Source organism: Hevea brasiliensis, chromosome 5, assembly GCF_030052815.1.
Source record: "Hevea brasiliensis isolate MT/VB/25A 57/8 chromosome 5, ASM3005281v1, whole genome shotgun sequence".
In the NCBI taxonomy this organism is placed as follows: Eukaryota; Viridiplantae; Streptophyta; class Magnoliopsida; order Malpighiales; family Euphorbiaceae; genus Hevea; species Hevea brasiliensis.
This window is the reverse complement of record NC_079497.1, coordinates 15,799,041-15,822,873: the sequence shown is the minus strand read 5'-3', so window position 1 is coordinate 15,822,873 and position 23,833 is coordinate 15,799,041. Positions and strand designations below refer to the sequence as shown.

Below are 23,833 nucleotides of genomic sequence, written 5' to 3'. Positions count from 1 at the left end.
TGTGCATGACCAAAATCATATTGCCACAATTATAAATGGCATTAAGTTTGCGGGTGTCTTTTGCTCTCGGGCGTGGTTGATTTACTTGCCATACTGTTTTTACAAGCTTCTACAATTTGTGCCGCTCTAATTGACTCTCTTGGATGGTTCCTCGACAGAAGCATTGCATCTTCCTTAACAAGCACAGAACCAGCTAATGAGCGGTAAGAGTAATTAGCAAGTCATGTTGCATTCACTGAGAACGGATATCTTACACTCGGTTCTTTGGGTTGAGCTTCATAGAACAACTTTAATTTTAAAAAATTAGCATGCTTGTCATTATTGGCAACTGGGGATCCTCCTTCTCAAGTTGTTCAGACTTCAGAAGGAGATTTGAGGAGCTTTTATAGGCGTCTTTGTTGGAGGGCATTTGTAAGTTAAGATATTCAATTAAAAAAATTTCTCCGAGGGCACGATATAACCAATTTGTTCAATTACTTGTATCATGTGTTAAAAGCCACACAAGCCCTAAAAAATAAAATGAAATAAAAGATCTTAGCCACAATAATGGGATTTTTCTTTTAGCTTGTGTGTAATCTCAATGACAACCTAGATACTATACCTCTTGAATCTTGATCCAACCTATCTAATTTTGACCAAGGCTATGCATGATTTTCAGGAGCTCTAAATTAAACTGAAGAATCATATTAAATCGATAACAACTGAATCTAACTAAATTTATTTTGATATTGATTCAATTTTGATTTTTCATTAAAAACCGAACCAAAATCGAACTGATAATCAATTTTGTGCATATGTTTCTCTTTTTTTTTTTATATATATATATTATATACTTTCAATATACTTTTATGTTTCTATGCAAATATAGACTATATACAACATTATATTATCTTTCCTTTCTCAACCTTTTTTTAATAATTTTAGTTATAAATACATTACATCACCTTCTAATTCTTATTAATTAAAGCACTATTATCCTATGTATATGCTTAATTTGTATTTACATTTTATAATTAACGATTACATAATTAATTAAAAAAATAAACAATATATTATATAATATACTTATACTACTATATTATATAATATACTTAATTTTAAATATGTACCTCATATTTAAAGATTATATAATTTAAAAATAATTAAAAGATGTATTATATGATATATTGTGAATTAATAACATACTTAGAAATTTAAATATGAATTCAAGTATAATTTTTTTATAGAAATACCAAAAATCAAACCAGAACCAAGCAACAAAAAACCAAACTGAAATTTGGTTCGATTTTGATGCCTAGGCAAACCCCAAACTAAAATTAGAATCAGAATCGTACACCCCTAATTTTGACAACTTCTCAATTAAGTCAAGCTTATTTTTACAAATTTACAAGTAATTGCAAATATAACCAACAATAGCTTTGCTCAGAGGCCAAAAATATATAAAGGAAATTTACAATTTAATCTCTGATTATAATAAAAATTACAATTTAATACTTTTAATTTTTAATGAAAAACAAGTTGACTCTCGAGATATTTTTTTATTAACAAAATAATTATTTTATTAAAGTCTATTGTTAGTTGATTAAAAGTTGTAATAGTTTAGTCCATTACATTTCACTTTTTATAATAGTTTAGTCCCTATAATTTTAATATTTATAACAATTTAATCCCCAAACTGAAGTTGACTACTTCAATTTATTACTAATTAGCTTGTTTCTCATTAAAAATAGAGGGACAAAACTATTATATTTATCGTATCTTGAGAATTAAATGATATCCAATACATTATATGCTAATATGCCTGTGAAACAAATAAATATAAATCTGCATACCTCGAGTCCATAACCAAAACCAAAAACCTTTATAAATAAGCAAAACTTAATGAAAATGGCGATGGAAAGGAAAATTCTAAAAATTGAATAAATTAAGGCTGTCAAAGAAAAAAAAATGTGAAGGAAAGGAGCACCATCAATTGTGTATTCACCAACTCTAGAGCAAGGACACAAATGAGTTATCCAGAAAGAGGCTAGGATCCAGAACATCACATGAGATGATATGCTAACAAGAAGTCATGTTAGGAAACCAAAAAGTATGGAAATCTCAAACCTGCTACATGGGAGACTTGGTTCTGACTTGCAAAAATTCAAGTCTCTCGCATATACAACAACTACGCCTGCTGATGAGCATGCAGCTGCAAGTGATAACATTGCTGTCGCCTGCACATTTAGAACAATTATTGGTAATGCCAAGCGGCACTGACATTCATTTCACAATTCAAGAAAGTGGACATGTGATGCAGAACCAATAGCTGGATTTTGGTGAAGAGAAACAAATTCTCAGTTTTTCTTTCTCAAAGCAATAATCAATAGCATAATGGGTCCGCAAATAAAAGTAGAAATACTATCATAATTTGAAATCCCAATTACATTAGAATTAGAAACCATAATTCAATCCCAATTAGAAATACTAAATAAACTTAAACTAAATATTAATAATAAATCTAGTAATATTAAAATTCCTAAACAATAAAATTTTAAATTTCCTAATTGTAGAAAACTCGACCTCAAGTTTTAAAAAGTTTTAAAGTGCTTAAGGATAAAGAATCAAATGAGGAGAACACACAATCATATTACCTTGGAAGACAGCATGATGCAGTAATGGATTAGAAATAGGAATTTTAATCATTGTAGAATTATGAAATTTAAAGCTTTATCATTTAGCAATATTATTATTATTATTATTATTATTATTATTATTATTATTTAGTTTACGCTTATTAAGTATTCTTAAGTGGGGTTGAATTAGGGCTTTTAATCCTCGTGTAATTGGGATTATTTTAGTATCTCTATTCTTATTTATAGACCTATTATGCTATTGATTATTGATTTGAGCAATAAAATCTCAGAATTTGTCTCCATTCAGCTTAGAAAATTTATCTCTCCCCTAAAATCCCCTCAAAATCCCCCCAATACACATTGGTTTTATCAGTTTAGTATCATAGCCTTCTGAACTCCCACCCTTCCAATGTTTGAGAATTCCCTTCTTTGTGTTTACTTCGAAGTTTTCCTTTGCCATCTAAGTTGATCTGCATAGACCAGTTGAAACACTTGCGCCTTATAGTCCATTCTCTCTACAAAAGATACAAAATCCATTCATAGCAACTCCTGCCCCAGCATACTCTCCATTCAGTTATGCTTTTGAACCAACACCTGTACCATACAATCCATCACCATCATTCCACAAACCAGTGCCTCCTTTAGCACCTACCAGATTTGAACCCAGCAGTCTATCTTCCTCTGATGAGTCTCTTCAGGTAGAGTAGCAATTTCTACAAGATTATCTATACGAGATGATAAAGTTCTTCTAAGGGGGGAAAGAGAGAGAAAGAGAAGAGGTGAGGTTTACTATTTCTGTAGGGGTAGGTTGCTCAACTACTGTTTGTATAGATGGAGTTGGTGTTTGGCAAGCTATTTTTAAGAAAGATTTCTCCTTACTCGCCTTTGAATAATGTATTATACTTGTATGTCCAGGCTCCGATACCAAGTGGCTGGGAGCCCTCAGCCATACATACACGCATAGCACTCATGCTCAATGCCGCTTTCCCTCTCCATAGGTACTATCAGGTTAAGAGCTCTTTTGTACTAAGCATGTATGTATAACAAAGGGACCATTGCATTTAATATCATAACAAAGACATTTCTGATACACAAGATCCTCAGTAGAGGCAAGTGTAGAGCATACGTGATACCAAGTGGCCGGAAGCCCTCTGCTATACATATATGCATAGCACTCATGCTCAATGCTACTTCCCTTTACATAGGTACTCTCAGGCTGGAAGCCCTTTTATACTAAGCATGTAATGTATAACAAAGGGACCATTGCATTTAATATCATAACAGAGACATTTCTGATACACAAGATACTTAGTAGAGGCAAGTGTAGAGCATATGTGTCACTGACTATACAGATATAAGATACCTTCTAGAATTTTCAGGAGAAAAGAGAGAAACTTAAAAAGTCATATGTGAGAGAAACAAGGTTTTATTTCTGAAGGCAAGCTTAGGCAAAACTTGAATTACATCAAACTGAGACTCTCATTATATAGAGGGAAGAGCTCTAACTTTTACAAGCTACCGGTTAGTGACCGGTTTCACAAGCACACAGAATATACTTTAAATAAAGTAAAAGTAAAAGTACATCATTATTTTATTGGTGGTCGACACTCCCGCTAATCATGGAGAAGTGGATAGGTTGCAATTCCTATAATCAAAATCATCCGAGTCAATATCTTCGAAAAATGGTTCATACCAGGGTCCACGCTCTTCAAGAGATGGTGAGACAGCACTTTCAATGGCTTCACGTGCTTCAACATCCATGGGGTCTTGAGAATCTTGCCAAAGAGGATGGGTCCAGTCAATAGGCTCGTTGTTCACGGGATGGATGGGTTCAAAAGGAGTAGAAGTCACATGTGGTGGCACAGGAGGCTGATAATTATTAATCTCACAGAGGTAACTGGCCAGCTGTTGTCTGAGTAGTCCAATAACATTTTTATATGTTATAGTACCATCATAAATCCTCCACTCATATTCTGAATTTTTGGACCATAACAGTCCATCGGGCCTCCTGAAGAAGGGCCTGTGCATAATGAACATGGGCCGGATTGTGGGTTGTGAGCTTATGGGCCTTTCATCAATACCATGGGTATCTATGATCCTTCTAAGACCATATTGCCATACAGTTAGGGGCTTGAACCATTCAAGGAACCTTGACAGAAGAGTCCTGTGATCAGTGTTGAGGGTGTTTTGATAAAAAGCCAGTAGAAGGAATTTTATAGTTGTAGAATACAGGGTTATCATATACTAGAGAAACCATAGTTCTTCAAGAATGAGGTCCTTTTCAGGATGGATGCTAATACAGGTCAAGAAAGGACTGTCTGGCAGGAAGTGAGTAATAGAGGGAACTAATCCTCTAAGGGTATTTCTAGCACTTTGATAGTGAAACAGGTGATTTCTGGCAAATTTGATGATTTCTGGAATAGGCATATTTGGAGAGTAGCTTGGTGGAAAACTGTCTGGTGTTGGGATGAGAAATTCAGGCGTGTTGGCTGAAGAAGATGAAGCCATTAGAATTGAGGAGAAGGTGAAGTGAATGTTTACAAGATGAAGATCTCTGGGTCTCGATAACAGATCTGGAATTAGTCTGTGTTTCCCTTTGAAGTGTTGGACTGTAAATTTATATTTTGCGAACTAGTCTTTGAGCCTTAATAACTGTGGTTCAGGAAGGGCTTTATTCTTAAAATCCAAAATCCTTGGAAATGATTAAGGAGCTTATAATCAATTACCAGCCTCTTCTTGCCTCTTAACTTTTCAGACATTTTTTCCACATAAAAGGCCTGGCAAGCCCATGGAGACATAGTGGGTTTATCAAGCCCTGTTGGAGGAGTAACTTGCATTTTTCTTGGGCTAGAACCAAATCTGCAGGATTCATTTCCGGGTGAGAGGTTTTTGTAGGATTGACATCCTCATTTAACTTAAATGGCAAATGAACAAAGAACTCTGAATTCTTCCACAATGGTAAAGGATGATGGAATTATGAATGTGAATCAGCACAGAATTTGAGCAGAAGCTCCCTGTGATCTTGGAAATCTGGTGAGGCTTCTGTCAAGGAGTACAATTTAGGGATAGTGGTAAAAGGCTGAAACTGCCTTTTATATTTTAATCCCCTGGGTAGGATCTTCAGATGTTTAACTTGTTGGTATAGATCAAAACCAATTAAAAGATCCTTATCTGAAAAATCAGAACCAATAATCTTAGTCCAAAGGATGCAGGTCGGGAAAAACTAAATACCAATGGGGTGCTTGGTAATCAAATTTATTTTGAAAATATTTCCATCTGTAGCCTTGAAGTACTCTGTATGTGGTATCCAACTTTCTGGAGGGAGAATGGCAGGGTTCATCATACTTTTATGGGCTCCTGTGTCTAGAAATCCAATAACATTAATGGGCCGCTCATACTTCCTGGGCATAATGTGCAATGGGACCAAAGGCATGGGAATGGTGTTGGGGCTATAAGTGGGATAGTTTGACGGGATGTTTTGGGCCAAGTAAAAAGGGTAATGGGCCTCAGAATCAGACTCAGAGTCTTCTGAGGATGGAAATTAGGATTGATCAAAGTCAGCATCGTCTGCTCCAAGAGCAAACACAGTCTCTTCATCTAGCCCATCCTGTTCTGAGAACAGGGATTCAACATCATCGGATTCCAGAGATAGATGAGAAGCTTGCTGAATGTGCTGAATGAGATTTACTGCCTTATTTGGATTCTTGGGACAATTCTTCGCATAGGGCCTCAGTTGCCACAGATATAACACCGATTAGACTTTTGAGTAACCTGTTGTTTCTTTGGAAAATAATGAACTAACTTCTTTCCTTTTTAGTGCTTAAAAAAGTATCTCAGATTTGAATGACTGGGATACTTCTGACAATGACTTTTCTTCTTTGTTTTGCACACACAATTTTTCTCTTTACATTTAATAGCCAAATGAGACTTTTGACAGACATGCTTCAAGGTTTTACTGTTATCGATAATGTCCCTGAACAGCTTCTGCTATTCACACATCTTTTCGAGACAGGCTAATGTCATTTTGTGAATTTCACCAATTGAGATAGTATTCATATCTCTTCTGATTGCTGCAAGAGACCGATGTAACTCTGGCTGTAATTCTTCTAGAAAAGAAGCAATGTATGTGTGCTGAAAATTAATGTCATTAAATCTATTAAGGAGATAATAACGTTGAACCATTCTCTAATAATGTCTTTCAATATCAGCTCGCTTCAGAGAACAACAGCGCATATCAAAAGACTCCTGGTGCAGTTGTTTGTTGTACAAGGAGGCATCTCCTAAGAATTCAAAGAATATGGCATTAACAGCTTGTAGAATAGTTAGATGACAGAATTGGGCTTGTTGGTAATCTTCCAGAGATGCAAATTAGTCTTGTAGAGATCCAATTGCTCTAGAGATGAATTCTTTTAAAATAACATGTGAATAAGCTCATTGTCTGAGCATTTGTACATCTAACCATGCTTTAAACTCAGCGAAGTGATCTTTCCATTTAGATGGAGGGATGTCATCTAAAGTGAACCATGGACCAGAACTAGGCTTGATTTGTTGCTGAGTATTTGGAAGTTTAAAATTTAATTCTACTGGTTCATCATTTGGAACTTCTACTTGAGGTTCTTGAGCAGGAGCAGCACCTGTGGTTGTACTACTAGTGGAGTCTGATGTAGGAGCAGTACCTGTGGTTGTACTACTAGTGGAGTCTGATGTAGGGGCTAGTCCTGTTTGTAAAGAAGCTAGCTGCTGTCGAGGCGGATCAACCATGATTATGGCTGTGATATCCATATTTTCAGGGCCACTATTATCGCTGGAATAGTCATCATCTTCATTATCAGAAGAACTGTCATCAGATTCATGAGACACAAAAATCATATATTGAGGAGGGTCAGGATGCATTTTCTCTTTTCCTTTATTAAGTCTTCTTCTGGAATTTTGAAGAGACTCATAAGAGGAAGATAGGCTGCTGGGTTCAAATCTGATAGGTGCCGAAGGAGGCACTGTTTTGTGAAATAATGGTGATGGATTGTATGGTACAGGTGTTAGTTCAAAAGAATAACTGAATGGAGAGTATGCTGGGGCAAGAGTTGCTATGAATGGATTTTGTATCTTTTGTGGAGAGACTGGACTATAAGGGGCAAGTGTTTCAACTAGTATAGGCTGATACTAAGACGACTCCTACAATCGTCCAGATTCCTCGACAATTCCCAAGAAATGAGCTGGAACAACTCATTCCAAAAGTCTGATTAACAAATTATGAGAAGCTGCAGGCTACTTCACAGCTTATCCAAATCACGAAATCCTCTTTTAGGAGAAATGTAGATGGAACGGTGCAAACCACGTTCTAACCTCCCAGACACTCTACAGGTTCCCTACCTGTATTTTAGACCATAATGATCTAGCCATTAGCAAAAGAACAGAAACACTATCCCATCAGAGTTGTCACTCCTGATAACCATTATGTCTATCCAATTAGGATAGATGGCCATTGCCCATGGGATCTTCCAAGATCAGGAATGTGTGATCCTGATTGCGATTGTTGTGACAACTTTTAGGAAAATGAGTACAATCATCCCCTTTCAGAAAAGAATTGGAGGAAACTGAAAAAACATAACAGAGTTTCTTGCAAGCCTCAGGTAAGATCATCCTGACGGTGGTCCTTGGATAGGAATTCATGAAACAACCAAGCAAAAGAAACCCCTTCCTATTTATGAACTTGCACTAGAAATACTCAGAAAAGGACTTTCTTGTCCTCCTCCTCCTGTCATGAAACCTACTCCACCTCCTGCACTGTCAGTCGTGCATCCATGCATGATGTTCTCTCCTGCTTCGTATGAGGCAGACTTTCCTCCATTGGCACAACAGACAGACCAGCAGACAAAGATCTCTATGAGACCTTTTGCACAAGCAACCAAGATTGATGCTGATGGCCAACCAGTCCCAATAACTCAAGCAGAGGAAGTCTTAAATTGGCAAACAAAGAACACAGCAGTATAAAACAAGACCCTGCAGTGTATTGATTCCAAAATTGACCAAGTCCTCACTATGACTCACACTCTTGATCAAAAGGTGGATTCTTTCACCTTTTTTGCCCAGAACATGTACAAGGACTTCTAAGTGAAAGTTACCTAACTGTATAAGGACCTTCGATCCTTGATTCAACAAAGAAAGTTTGGAATGAAGTTCAACCAAAAAAAAAGCATAGATAAAAAGGCTAAAGAAGCAATTAGCCCAAGTTTAAGCTGATCTGCATAGATCAGTTGAAACACCTGCCCCTTATAGTCTATTCTCTCCACAAAAGATACAAAATCCATTCATAGCAACTCCTACCCCACTATATTCTCCATTTAGTTATGCTTTTGAACCAACACCTGTACCATACAATCCATCACCATTATTCCACAAATCAGTGCCTCCTTCGGCACCTACCAGATTTGAACCCAGCAGCCTATCTTCCTCTGATGAGTCTCTTCAGAATACCAGAAGAAGACTTGATAAAGGAAAAGATAAAATGCATCTTGACTCTCCTCCTCCTCAACATATAATTTTTGTGTCTCATGAATCTAATAACAGTTCTTCTGATAATGAATATGATGACTATTCCAGTGATAATAGTGGCCTTGGGAATATGGATATTACAACCTTACTCATGACTGATCCGCCTCGACAGCAGCCGGCTTCTTCACAAACAGGACCAGCAACTACATCGGACTCCACTAGTGGTACAACCACAGGTCCTGCCCTTGCTCAAGAACCTTAAGTAGAAGTTCCAGATGATGAACTGGTAGAATTAAATTTTGAACTTCCAAACACTCAGCAACAAACCAAGCCTAGTTCTGGTCCGTGGTACACTTTAAATGGCATTCCTCTATCTAAATGGAGAGATCGTCTCGCTGAGTTTAAAGCATGGTTAGATGTACAAATGCTCAGACAAGGAGTTGATTCACATTTTGTTTTAAAAGAATTCATCTCCAGAGCAATTGGATCTCTACAAGACTGGTTTGCGTCTCTGAGAGATTACCAACAAGCCCAGTTCTGTCATCTAACTATTCTATAAGCTGTTAATGCCATATTCTCTGAATTCCTAGGACATGCCTCCTTATACAACAAACAATTGCACCAGGAGTTTTTTGATATGCACTGTTATTCTCTGAAGCGAGCTGATATTTAAAGATGTTATGGAAAGTCAATCACCATATTATTTCTCTGTATATTCTGTATTTTGTATTCTTATTTAGGATTTCTTCCTAATTAGTAGAACACAATTATATGAATTAATTGTATATATATACCCATGTACAGATTAATTGAAATTGAGAATCATCTCTTTCTACTTTATATCAGAGCAGATCATCTATCTAGGGTTACTATTTGTTCTCACCACCCAGCTCAGGAGAGACCTTAGCCGCAGACCGGCCGTTTTGATTTCGATCAACAACGCCGGCGTCGCCTCAACCCCCTCATTCCACCACTGTGTGCTGTTGCCTAATCCAGTACACCATTAAAGGACTTCTGAGGTTTGGCTCTCAGATCCTATTTCGGTATTTGCTTGATTTGTGATTTTGGGTTATTTTGTTGCTGTAAGCACTTTGGATTAGCATTTCGGTTAGTTTTCTTTGTCTCAACAAATGGCAGACAATAAGAATGTTATTTCTGATGTGATTCCGGTGATGACTAAGATCACGGAACACAAACTTAATGGTTCGAATTACCTGGAGTGGAGTAAGACTGTTAGGGTCTATTTGCGTAGCATTAATAAGGATGATCACCTTACTAAAGATCCACCTACTGATGATACACGACAAACTTAGCTAAGGGATGATGCTCGATTGTTTTTGCAGCTTCGGAACTCGTTCACAGTGAGGTAATTAGTTTAATTAATCACTGTGAATTTGTTAAGGAATTGATGGATTACTTAGATTAATATATACATGGGTATATATATACAATTGATTCCTATAATTGTGTTCTACTAATTAGGAAGAAATCCTAAATAAAAAATCTTAAATAGGAATACAGAATATACAGAGAAATAATATAGTGATTGACTTTCCATAACACTCCCTCTCAAGTTGGAGCATAGATGTTAATCATGCCCAACTTATTACAAATGTAGTCAATCCTAGCTCCATTCAGAGCTTTTGTGAAAATATCACCTAATTGCTCTCCAGTTTTGATGTATCCTGTTGAGATGATCTGTTGTTGAATCTTTTCACGAACAAAGTAACAATCAATCTGAATATGTTTGGTCCGCTCATGAAACACCAGATTAGAAGCAATATAGAGAGCAGCTTGATTATCACACCACAATTTCATCCAAACCCAATTTCAGACCAAAGACTTGGGATTGTTAAAGTATTTCTTGGGTATTGAAGTTATGAGAAGTAAGAAGGGTATTTTCTTATCTCAAAGAAAATATGTCCTCGATCTATTGACAGAGACAGGAAAATTAGGTGCTAAGCCTTGTAGTGCACCAATGACTCCAAATTTGCAACTGTTAGCAGGGGATAGTGAGTTGTTTGAAAATTCAGAGAGATACAGGAGATTGGTAAGAAAATTGAACTACCTTACAGTCACTCGTCCTGACATTGCTTATACCGTTAATGTGGTAAGTCAGTTTATGTCTTCCCCAACTGTTGCTCATTGGGAAGCCTTGGGACTAATTTTGTGTTATCTGAAGGGCGCACTAGGAAGAGGTTTGTTATATGGTAATCATGGGCATTTGAATGTTGAATGCTTTTCAGATGCCGACTGGGCTGGATCTAAGGTTGACAGGAGGTTAACTACTGGATATTGCGTTTTTGTTGGAGGAAATTTGATGTCTTGGAGAAGCAAGAAGCAGAGTGTAGTTTCTCAATCTAGTACTGAATCCGAATACAGAGCCATGGCACAATCAGTATGTGAGGTAATGTGGATACTTCAATTACTAGATGAGACAAGTTTTAAGACCTCCCTGCCTGTAAAATTGTGGTGTGATAATCAAGCTGCTCTCCATATTACTTCTAATCCGGTGTTTCATAAGCGGACCAAACATATTGAGATTGATAGTCACTTTGTTCGTGAAGAGATTCAATAACAGATAATCTCAATAGGACACATCAAAACTGGAGAGCAATTAGGAGATATTTTCACAAAAGCTCTGAATGGAGCTAGGATTGACTACATTTGTAACAAGTTGGGCATGATTAACATCTATTCTCTAACTTGAGAGAGAGTGTTATGGAAAGTCAATCACTATATTATTTCTCTGTATATTCTGTATTCTGTATTCCTATTTAGGATTTCTTATTTAGGATTTATTCCTAATTAGTAGAACACAATTATAGGAATCAATTGTATATATATACCCATGTACAAATTAATTGAAATTAAGGAGAATCATCTCTTTCTACAAAAGACATTACCAGAGAATGGCTCAACGTTATTATCTCCTTAATGGACTTATTGACATTAATCTTCAGCACACATACATTGCTTCATTCCAGAAGAATTACAGCCAGAGTTACATCGGTCTCTTGCAGCAACCAGAAGGGATATGAATAGTATCTCAATTAGTGAAATTCACCAAATGATATTAGCCTGTCTGGAAAAGATGTGTGAACAGCAGAAGCTGTTCAGGGACATTATCGATAACAGTAAAACCTTGAAGCATGTTTGTCAAAAGTCCCATTTGGCTATTAAATGCAAAGAGAAAAATTGTGTGTGCAAAACAAAGAAGAAAAGTCATCGTTAGAAGTATCCTAGTCATTCAAAGCCGAGATACTTTTCCAAGCACCAAAAAGGAAAGAAGTCAGTTAGGTATTTACGAAGGAAACGACAGGGTACTCAAAAGTCTGATCGGTGTTATATCTGTGGCAACCGAGGCCACTATGCGAAGAATTATCCCAAGAATCCAAATAAGGCAGTAAAACTCATTCAGCACATTCAGCAAACTTATCATCTATCTCTGAAATTCGATGATGTTGAATCCCTATTCTTAGAACAGGATGGGCCAGATGAAGAGACTGTGTTTGCTCTTGGAGCAGACGTGACCAATCCCAATTTCCATCCTCAAAAGACTCAGAGTCTGATTCTGATTCTGAGGCCCATTACCCTATTTACCTAGCCCAAAATATCCAGTCAAACTATCCCACTCATAGCCCAAACACCATTCTCATACCTTTAGTCCCATTGCACATTCTGCCCAGCAAGTATGAGCGGCCCATTAATGTTATTGGCTTTCTAGACACAGGAGCCCATAAAAGCATAATGAACCCTGCCATTTTCCCTCCAGAAAGTTGGAGGGTTTCAAGAAGAATTATAGTCAAAGTTACATCGGTCTCTTGCAGCAACCAGAAGGGATATGAATAGTATCTCAATTGGTGAAATTCACCAAATGATACTAGCCTGTCTGGAAAAGATGTGTGAACTGCAGAAGCTGTTCAGGGACATTATCGATAACAGTAAAACCTTGAAGCATGTCTGTCAAAAGTCTCATTTGGCTATTAAATGCAAAGAGAAAAATTGTGTTTACAAAACGAAGAAGAAAAGTCATCGTCAGAAGTATCCTAGTCATTCAAAGCCGAGATACTTTTCCAAGCACCAAAAAGGAAAGAAGTCAGTTCGGTATTTTCGAAGGAAATGACAGGGTACTCAAAAGTCTGATCGGTGTTATATCTGTGGCAACCGAGGCCATTATGCGAAGAATTGTCCCAAGAATCCAAATAAGGCAATAAAACTCATTCAGCACATTCAGCAAACTTCTCATCTATCTCTGGAATCCGATGATGTTGAATCCCTGTTCTCAGAACAGGATGGGCCAGATGAAGAGACTGTGTTTGCTCTTGGAGCAGACGATGCTGACTTTGACCAACCCCAATTTTCATCCTCGGAAGACTCAGAGTCTGATTCTGATTCTGAAGCCCATTACCCTATTTACCTAGCCCAAAACATCCAGTCAAACTATCCCACTCATAGCCCAAACACCATTCCCATACCATTGGTCCCATTGCACATTCTGCCCAGCAAGTATGAGCGGCCCATTGGTATTCAATTTTTCCCGACCTGCATCCTTTAAACCAAGATTATTGGTTTTGATCTTCCAGATAAGGATCTTTTGATTGGTTTTGATCTATACCAACAAACAAAACATCTAAAGATCTTACCCAGGGGATTAAAGTATAAAAGGCAGTTTCAACCTTTTACCATCATCCCTAAATTGTACTCCTTAACAGAAGCCTCACCAGATTTTCAAGATCACAGGGAGCTTTTGCTCAAATTCTGTGCTGATTCACATTCACAATTCCATCATCATTTACCATTGTGGAAGAATTCAGAGTTCTTTGTTCATTTGCTATTTAAGTTAAATGAGGATGTCAATCCTACAAAAGCCTCTTACCCAGGAATAAATCCTACAGATTTAGTTTTAACTCAAGAAGAATGCAAGCTACTCCTCCAACAAGGCTTGATAAAACCCACTACGTCTCCATGGGCTTGCCAGGCCTTTTATGTAGAAAAAATGTGTGAAAAGTTAAGAGGCAAGAAGAGGCTGGTAATTGATTATAAGCCCCTTAATCATTTCCTTCAAGACAACAAATTCCCTTTGCCAAAGCCTTAGGCCTTATTCACTCAACTTCATGAAGCCCAAATATTCTCAAAATCTGACCTCAAAGCAGGTTTCTGGCAGCTGGGCATCCAGCCCATCGATAGACCTAAAACAGCATTCTGCATACCCACGGCCCAGTATCAGTGGACTGTTCTCCCTTTTGGCCTTAAAACAACCCCATCCATTTTTTAAAAAGCCATGACTAGGATATTTGAGCTCATACTCCACAGTGCTCTCATATACATTGATGACATCCTTCTTTTATCTAAAGATATACCGTCCCACAAAGCACTCCTGTCAACATTCCAGTCCATAGTTGAATCATATGGAATAATGTTATCTAAGAAGAAAAGCTCGTTAGCCCATACTGACATTGATTTCCTTGGATTACGCTTCCATGAAGGAAAGTATCAACCAGGTCCACACATAGTAGAGGAATTATTAAGATTCCCTGACAAAGACTTAACGACAAAACAGCTACAGCAGTTTTTAAGAATTGTCAATTATATCAGAAAGTTTATTCCTCATGTTGCTACACATGTCAACCAACTTTCAAAGATGCTAAAGAAGACTGCACAATCTTGGGGTCCGGATCAAACAAAGGCAGTCAAGACTCTAAAAGAAGTGGCCCTGAATCCGCCACCACTCAAGATTCCCAGCTCAGGACAATGCATCCTTCAAACAGATGCTAGTGACACCCATTGGGGTGCCATTCTGATTGAAGAAATAAAAGGAGAAAAGCACCTATGTGGCCATGCAAGTGGTGAGTTCCCCGATGCTCAAAAGCATTACCATTATGTTTACAAGGAGATCCTAGCCGTAAAAAATGGGATCAAACGATTTGAGTTTCACCTTATTGGACATCATTTTACTGTTCTCATGGACAGTTCATCATTTCCAACGATTCTGGATTTTAAGAACAAAGCCCTTCCTGAACCACAGCTGTTAAGGCTCAAAGACTAGTTCGCAAAATATAAATTTACAGTCCAACACATCAAAGGAAAACATAACCTAATTCCAAATCTGTTATCAAGACCCAGAGATCTTCATCTTGTAAACACTCACTTCACCTTTCCCTTAATTCTAATGACTTCATCTTCTTCAGCCAACACGCCTGAATTTCTTATTCCAACACCAGACAGTTTTCCACCAGACTGCTTTCCAAATATGCCCATTCCATAAATCACCAAATTTGTCAGAAATCACCTGTTCCACTACCAAAGTGCTAAAAATATCCTTAGAGGATTAGTCCACTCTACTACTCACTTCCTGCCAGATAGTCCTTTCTTGACCTATATCAGCATCCATCCTGAAAGGGACCTCATTCTTGAAGAACTATGGTTTCTCTGGTGTATGGTAACCCTATATTCTACAACTATAGAATTCCCTCTACTGGCTCTTTACCAAAACACCCTCAACACTGATCACAGGACTCTTCTGTCAAGGTTCCTTGAATGGTTCAAGCCCCTAACTGTATAACAATATGGTCTTAGAAGAACCATAGATACCCATGGTATTAATGAAAGGCCCATAAGCTCACAACCCACAATCCGGTCTATGTTCATTATGCACAGGCCCTTCTTCAGGAGGCCCGATGGACTGTTATGGTCCCAAAATTCAGAATATGAGTGGAGAACTTATGATTGTACTATAATAAATAAGAATATTATGGGACCACTCAGATGACAGCTAGCCAGTCACCTCTATGAGATTAATAATTATCAGCCTCCTGTGCCACCACATGTGACTTGTACTCCTTTTGGACCCATACATCCCGTGAACAACGAGCCTATTGACTGGACCCATCCTCTTTGGTAAGATTCTCAAGACCCTATGGATGTTGAAGCATGTGAAGCCATTGAAAGTGCTGCCCTACCATCTCCTGAAAAGCATAGATACTGGTATGAACCCTTTTTCGGAGATATTGACTCACATGACTCTGATTACAGGAATTACAACCTGTCCACTTCTCCATGATTAGCAGGAGTGTCGACCACCAATAAAATAATGATGTACTTTTACTTTTGCTTTTATTTTTACTTTATTTAAAGTATGTTCTGTGTGCTCGTGAAACCAGTCACTAACTGATAGATTGTAAAAGTTAGAGCTCTTCCCTCTATATAAGAAGAGCCTCAGTTTGATGTAATCCAAGTTTTACCTAAGCTTGCCTTCAGAAATAAAACCCTTGTTCCTCTCACATATAGCTTTTTAAATTTCTCTATTTTCTCCTGAAAACCCTAGAAGGTGTATTATATCTGTATAGCCAGTGACATGTATGCTCTACACTTGCCTCTACTGAGGATCTTGTGTATCAGAAATATCTCTGTTATGATATTAAATGCAACGATCCCTTTGTTATACATATATACTTAGTACAAAAGGGCTCCCAGCATGAGAGTACTTATGGAGAGGAAAGCGGCATTGAACATGAGTGTAATGCATGTATGTATGGCAGAAGGCTCCCAGCCACTTGGTATCAAAGAAACCCATCTACTGCTCTACCATCTCCAAGCAACCAAAAAGCCTCACCAATGACACCAAACGATATTTCTCTACGAAGAAACTTAAACAGCATAACTCCAGTAGCCATTAAACACTTTGGGAGAAGAAACCCAACAAGTCGGATTTGACGCAAAAACAACGCGACACTTCCTGGAGGCTCTCCTCACGTTGGCAACCTCTCCCCTGTAATCGAAGCTCCTTTATGACACCGTGGATCCCAACCGAATCTCATTATTTTTCTGCTCCTGATCCTCTCCCACCAATCACCATTCGCTGATTGATCCACTGCTGTCGTCGGAAAGGCCAGTCAAAGCCCAAAAATTAAAACGCATCGGGCTAGGTTTTGGAGCCACCTGGGTCTTCAGGATAAGATCATAAAGCAACTGTGAGCTGCATTACATAGGAACCTGTCCCTGCATCTAGTCCACATCAATTGACATGACGCCACATCAACCTCCCTGTGCCACATCACTTGTCATTTCATCACTCCTGCCACATCAGCAATTTTCTATAGGGCCATTTTTTAAAATTTTCAACATGCTAGTTCCATTTCTTATGCCCATTTTCAGCAAAAAGACTCCTAAAGAGATGTGAAGAAAAGAATGGAGTTATTGTTTCAACTTTGATGTTGTGATGTAGAACCAATAGGTATTGAGGGAATTTTAGGGAAGAGAAACAAATTCTAAAATTTTACTGCTCAAATCAATAATCAATAGCATAATAAGTCTATAAAAAGCCCTATTTATAGAGTTTGAAATCCCAATTATATTAGGATTAGCCCTAATTAGGAAATACTAAATAAACTTAAACTAAATAATAATAATAAGAAGAATAATAAATCTATTAATAACAAAATTCCTAAACAATAAAACTTTAAATTTCCTAATTCTACAATACTAAAATTCCTAATTCTAATCCAATACTGCGTCAACATGATTCCTAGTTGCACCATTCAATGTCTAATTGGGATTGTTAGTTCCTTAAAGCTTTTTGCCTTTGTGCTCAATAACAAAACCTTCAAGTAAATGTGAAAATTTTTCACCCAACATAAACCCACCTAAATCCGTACTAAGACAAAAAAAAGCCAAAACTGAAATCCCCCCAAAATTTTCAGCTCAATTCAAGAGTAGCTTGATCAAATCGACTAAAAACAATTAAAGACGAAAAAAAATCATCAAAAATTACAAAAATTTAACCACAAATATACTAAACAAAGATGATATTCATAACCATACAACATATATCTTTTTTATGATCATCTTTGAACTCTTGTTTTACTTAAACAATTAAAATAAATTAAAATGCAACATCTTAATTAGTGAGATTTAATTATTCTTGTAAACATCTATTTCTTTTTTTTTTGTGGCATATAAATTTTTTGACTTCACCTTTTTTAAAATATCTTTTATTATGATACACAAACATGTAGTAATAACCTTTTTCTTTCTTTTTTTTTTAATTCCATCTAATAAGTGACTGCTTTTCATATTGAAGCATTGCAACAATATAAGCAAAACTTCAAAGAACAAATCTAGATGGCCAGCTCCAAAAATTTAATGCCAAAATGAAATTCATGAGTTCAGCCTCCTAACTGCTTATACTCAACTCAACTCAACTCAACTAAGCCTTTATCCCAAAAAATTTGGGGTCGGCTATATGGATTCGCTTTCTCCACTCTAAATGATTTTGGATTAAATCCTCAAAAATATGTAATGCTTCTAGGTCATGTTGTACTACTCTCATAACTGCTTATATATATATATATATATATATATATATATATATATATATATATATATATATATAACAAGCAAAGATGCACCAATTGTAGCCAAGTATTTATCCTTTATTTACACAGCTTAATAGATGGGCTTATTATCTTTCAAAAGGCAGAAAAGGATCAGCCTAACCATGAGAATATTCCATCAAATCATGGGCTCGTACTCCTCCCCCACCCAACTCCAAGATTCTCTATTTTATTTAAGATGAACTTAATGAGGATTTTCCACATCATACCAATAAGAAAACATAATAATATAATATGCAAGTTGCAGAAAATTTGGTTATAACTTAAAAACTTAACCGAATAGTTCTAATTTGATTTTTCAATCTAAATGATTTGATTCAGTTATTTATTTCTAAAATTTTGGTCACTTGATTCAATTCAGTTTGGCTATTAAGGTCTAAAAAATAGAAATAACTGAACTGAGTCAATATCCGAAGTTTGGTTTTGCTCTAATCCATTATTCTTTTGCTCATCAATTATAAAGAAATTTTGTTGGCCCTGGCTTAATCTCTAAGCCCTAATTTTTCTTCTCTTTCCCCCTTTCTCAATTTTTCACCTCACATCCTCGTCTTACCTCGACCTTGCCCTTGCCCCTATCTCGCCACCTCTCGTTGTTGTCTCTCCTCTCTCAATTTCTCACTCTCCCTTCATAGCCCATTAACTCTTCTCATCATCTCTCCTTCTCCTTCCTCAGATCCATTTCTTCAAAACCTATAAATGGCATTCAATTCCATTCTTTGCAAAACCTCAGCATATGTACTTTCTCTTGCAATTTGCTCCGCAAGTTCACAAAGAACATTTGACCTCATAATATTTGTCATTCTCTGTGTCGAAAAGTGCAACGAAAACTTTCTTCCATTTTTGCAATTCTCAACTGCTTTTCTTCCATTTTTGCAATTCTCAACTGCCACTATAGCGAAACCAAGTATCGATGATAGTCTAGGTTGAGTCCTCAAGTGTCTGATTCTCAAGGTATTTCATGGCCTAATTTTTGTTCTAATCCTTTTTTTTTTTTCATTTCATGATTTTGACCTTTGTTGTTATTGGATAATTTGTAAGGTTATCTACTTCTGAGCTCAAAAGCTTGTTGTAGTGTTGATGATTGCAAGGCTTTGAAAGTTTGAATGGGTTGCAAAGCTTTGAGTTTGTTTGGGAGAAATCTGTTTATTTAATTGTTGAAAATGAGTTTGGGTGAAGTTTGATTGCGATACAATTTGTTATATACTTTGTTGGGTTTTGTTTGATTGTTGAAATTGAAAGAACTGGATTTTGTTTGGAAGAAAAATTGTTTTTGTATGATTGTCAAAATTGGAAAAATAATCAATTAATTTGGTTTGGTTCAATTTGATTTTTTTATAAAATGCATTTTGGTTTTTTAGTTTTTCTAATTCAGTTCAATTTGAAGCTAAATCGACTATTTGCACGCCCCTAATTATATGGAAGCATTATGAACAACAAATCTGCTTGGAAGTTCATAGGACAAAACAATATCTAATGTGGCTATCCGCATAGTCATGGAGAGCACTGAAAAAATAGAAGAAAAGTTTTTCTTCACCTTCAGATTCTTTAGTCTGTAAAATATTATAAGACACTTGAACATAACAATCGCAAAAAAAGCATTAATAATTCTTTATTTGACCATTCAAACATGACAAGAGATGCTTGATGAGCATGGTTTATGTCTTAATGGGATAGAAACCAGTCTACAGTTCACAAATCAATAGCAGTAATGGGAATTGTCAATAGAGAAAATAATGGAAACATTATTATGATAACTGAGATATGAATATGCTGACCACCTCAAATTAGCAAGTTCATATATGTACAAGTATCAGGTAATATGAAGAGAATAGAGATAGAATAGTACCCAATCTTCCACAACAAACAGGCTGACTAGGACAGGGTTTTGAAGGTCTCTCTTTCTCCTCAAAGCATAAATGTCAAGACATGCAAGTCCAAAGCTCCACAGAGCTTGAAGCCCCATTGACTTAATCAAATAGCTGAACCCAAGGGTACTTATCACTATCAAAAAGAGTGTCACTATTCATTCTTTAAGTGTAAACAAGGGAGAAAAATCATCCAGTGGCCTACTTCAGAAAATCATGCATGTGCAATATTATAATTACTTCAAACATGAGTTAAAAAGTGACTATAGGTTCAGGATATATTGATGTACATAACAATACAATGTGCAAAATAGGCACATGATAGTCATTTTTGTTAACAGGCATGCAGTTCACTTTACTGTAAAGAGATAGTTAAGAGCGCCATTTGCATAAGTAAACCAAAGAATCTTCATATAACATATACATTGAACATATATGCAATTTTTTTTTTTTTTTTTTAAAAAGGGAGAGAGAGAGAGAGAGAGAGAGAGAGAGAGAGAGATTGTGCTCAATGATAAAGGACACTTTACACTTTACACTTGTGTGCAGACAAGAGAAGATAGGCCTCTAAATTTTTATTATTGAAATGGAACAAAGAGAGATGGACCTGTCACATTAAGGAAAAGAGAGCCCAAGGATCTCTTATTACTAGGCATAGTGTATGTTAACATACAATAAAATGACTGTGAAGGACCAAGACTTCAAACAATTCTGTGACACAAGAAGAAAGGACCACGCTGCTAGCCAGTGAACTCATGATGATTTGTTTACAAAAAGCTAAGAACTCATGTAACATTTGGGATCACAAGAGATTTCATTCCATCCCATTCAGAATGCAGTTTATGTGATGGATATAACATTAGCACACCTAATATGTGCACCAAATTGCCCACAATAATACATGGTACAATAAATTCTGTAGCAAAAAATGCAGTAGGTTAGACTTGTATCACACATGAATTGATCATCACAACTAGCTTAAAAAAAACATTGCAAGGATAGAGGACTATTTGACTCAAGTGATAAAAGTAATTGCTAAACTTGTATTCAAGAAGCTGGAGCCAGTACTACAAAGTCCTATATGCCTATAGTCCCAATACTTAGAAAAGGACAGTTTGAGTTAGTCAAGAGTTTGTCACGCCTATAGCTTTTACATATAGGCATGGGATCTTGAGTAGTAATTTCACGCCAATAATTCTACACATGATGTTAAAATACCCATGCTGCATCTAGAATATATAAAGGGTGAAAGTTCCTCAATCAGCATAGGATGTATTTGGGAATTTAGGGATTTGGCAAAAATTAAAATGGTAAGAATGCAGACTACATGCACCTGGACAAAAACAAGATTCTGCTCCACTACTCAGAGAAAATCCCATTATTGCATTCCACAATTAATGTCTTTAATCCAAATTGCAAAAAATAAAATAAAATAAAAATATATTTGTTTTCAACTGCATTTCACTGGACTTATAATCTCTATATTAAACGTCCACAGCAGCATCACATATTCCATTTGCACATAGCCATATATATTTTGAAATTTACATCAGCAAACCAGGCTAATTCAGGTTAGTGGAGAAATATCCACAGTGGAAATGCATATTAGGTAGCTACCGGCTACAAGTCAGTATTTCTTCCGCCTATTCTTTCACTGTTTCTTTTGTCCAAAGTTTTACTTAAAACAAGCAGACAAACTAGATAATTAACCAGTCCTTAAAGATTATCCAATCCGCAGAACAAACATCATAAAAATTTTAATTACAAAAAAAATTTATGGAATGTCTAAAAATTTTAATTACAAAAAAAAAATTATGGAATGTCCTCCACGCTTCATTGAGATAGCCTTCCAAAGAATAAACAAACTGAAACGCAGACAACTAGACAAGTAGTGTTAAACAGCCAATCAGAGAAATGCTTTTAAAATGATAATAAAAATAATAAACAATTAGGGATTCTAATTCCATACATAACATGACTGATTCACAAACATTGTTGTAAATCACCATAAATCTGAACTCAACCACTAGACAATGAAATCTCACTTAAAAACAATATCAACATAATCACGATCATTTAATAAAAACTGGGTGTGAACTGTGAAGTCTTCCAAACAAAGGAAAATGCCAAAATGAAAATGACAAAAACAAGAGTTTGAGAAGAACAAGAAGAAGAAGAAGAAATACCAGAAAGCAGTGTAGCTAATGAAGCCACTGGCAGAGACCATAATTCCAATAGAAGCAGCAGCAAATGCACATTGCCTCATTCTCAGAACTAGCCCACTCACTGCTCCTGGACTCCCTACCAATTCCTTCATTTTCTCCGATCACTCAAACCCTCAAATCAGAGGTAGCCCTAGGTTTCAAAATTGTCTAAGTCTCTGTAAATTACAATCTTTGTTCCATTTTTAAGAAAGCAGCAGTATAAGAAGCTAGGATGCATGGAAACGGGAGGCGGGAGCGTTTCCCCGTTCTGGAAACGTTTCCTTGCCGGAAACGTTAGGACACGGCGAGGAAACGTCTCCGGGCCGTTTCCGTAATTCCTTGAAATCGGAAACGCGTTTCCTTCGCCGGACACGCGTTTCTTTAAAAAAAAACAAAAAAAGTCGCACCTCCAGGAAGAAAGGAGAAGGCAAAGAAAAAAGAAGAAGAAGAAGAAGAAGAAGAAGAGGAGAAGGAGGAAGAGTACCTGGTGGGCAGCGTGCCGGCGATGGGAGGTAACTGGTCTCTGCTTCCTTCACCATCCGATGCTCTGCCAATCAGCCTCCCTTCCCCGATGGCGCTTCTCCTTCTTCGATGGCTCTGCTCCTTTCTAATACCCACGTTATTTCCTATTTAATTTTTTTTTTAATCATTATTATTATTTTTTATACATTTTTCACTGTATTAAAACTTTCAATCTTTATTTTTAATATTTTAATATTAATTTTACTATTCTATATATTTATTATTTTAATTATTTATAATTATAAATATATAAATAATCTAATTAATTAATAAGTAATTAATTTTATTATTTTTCTATTTTTAATATTTAAATTTATTATAATTAAAATTTTTAAATTCATAAATATACATATAGATATATATATATTTTTTTATTTATAAATATATTCTTATATTTTTATATTTATATGTTTCTCTTACGTTTTTATTTTTTATATTTTTGAAAATATCATCTTTTAATATCCATTTTCACGTTTTTTTTTTCCCGCATTTTCGTTCCCCTGCTACATAGACATAGATAAGAAGTAGAGCATTACAAACTATTTTGAGGTAGATAGGGTTTTGATTGGAAGTGAAAGAAGATGAAATTGCGCCGTGATTTCATTCCAGAATGCGAATCGAATCGTATTCTGGTTCTGTGACAGATGATCTTTTAGGTTCTCCAGCTCTGGCGACACTGGAGGCAGACCTTTTACTTCTATGCTGACAATCCGTCCTACCTGGATTTCTTTTTTCTTTTT

At 36.3% G+C, this 23,833-nt stretch overlaps 1 protein-coding gene across 3 annotated transcripts; it reads right to left on the bottom strand.

Moving 5' to 3' along the window:
• Window positions 1-1,842: 1,842 nt before the first annotated feature.
• On the bottom strand, window positions 1,843-23,214 carry LOC110666877 (CASP-like protein 5B2). 3 transcript variants are annotated; one of them, XM_058147079.1, is made up of 4 exons: window positions 23,056-23,212; window positions 22,554-22,722; window positions 20,349-20,481; window positions 1,843-2,216 (listed from the first exon to the last, which is right to left on the bottom strand). In XM_058147079.1, the coding sequence occupies exons 2-4, from the start codon at window positions 22,682-22,684 to the stop codon at window positions 2,070-2,072; spliced, it is 411 nt and encodes a 136-aa protein (XP_058003062.1). In that variant the 5' UTR covers window positions 22,685-22,722; window positions 23,056-23,212; the 3' UTR covers window positions 1,843-2,069. The 3 variants fall into 3 exon arrangements, with proteins under 3 accessions (XP_058003062.1, XP_058003063.1, XP_058003064.1); XM_058147080.1 differs by having other exon boundaries at window positions 22,554-22,739; window positions 23,056-23,205; XM_058147081.1 differs by lacking the exon at window positions 22,554-22,722 and having other exon boundaries at window positions 20,349-20,503; window positions 23,056-23,214.
• Window positions 23,215-23,833: the final 619 nt, after the last annotated feature.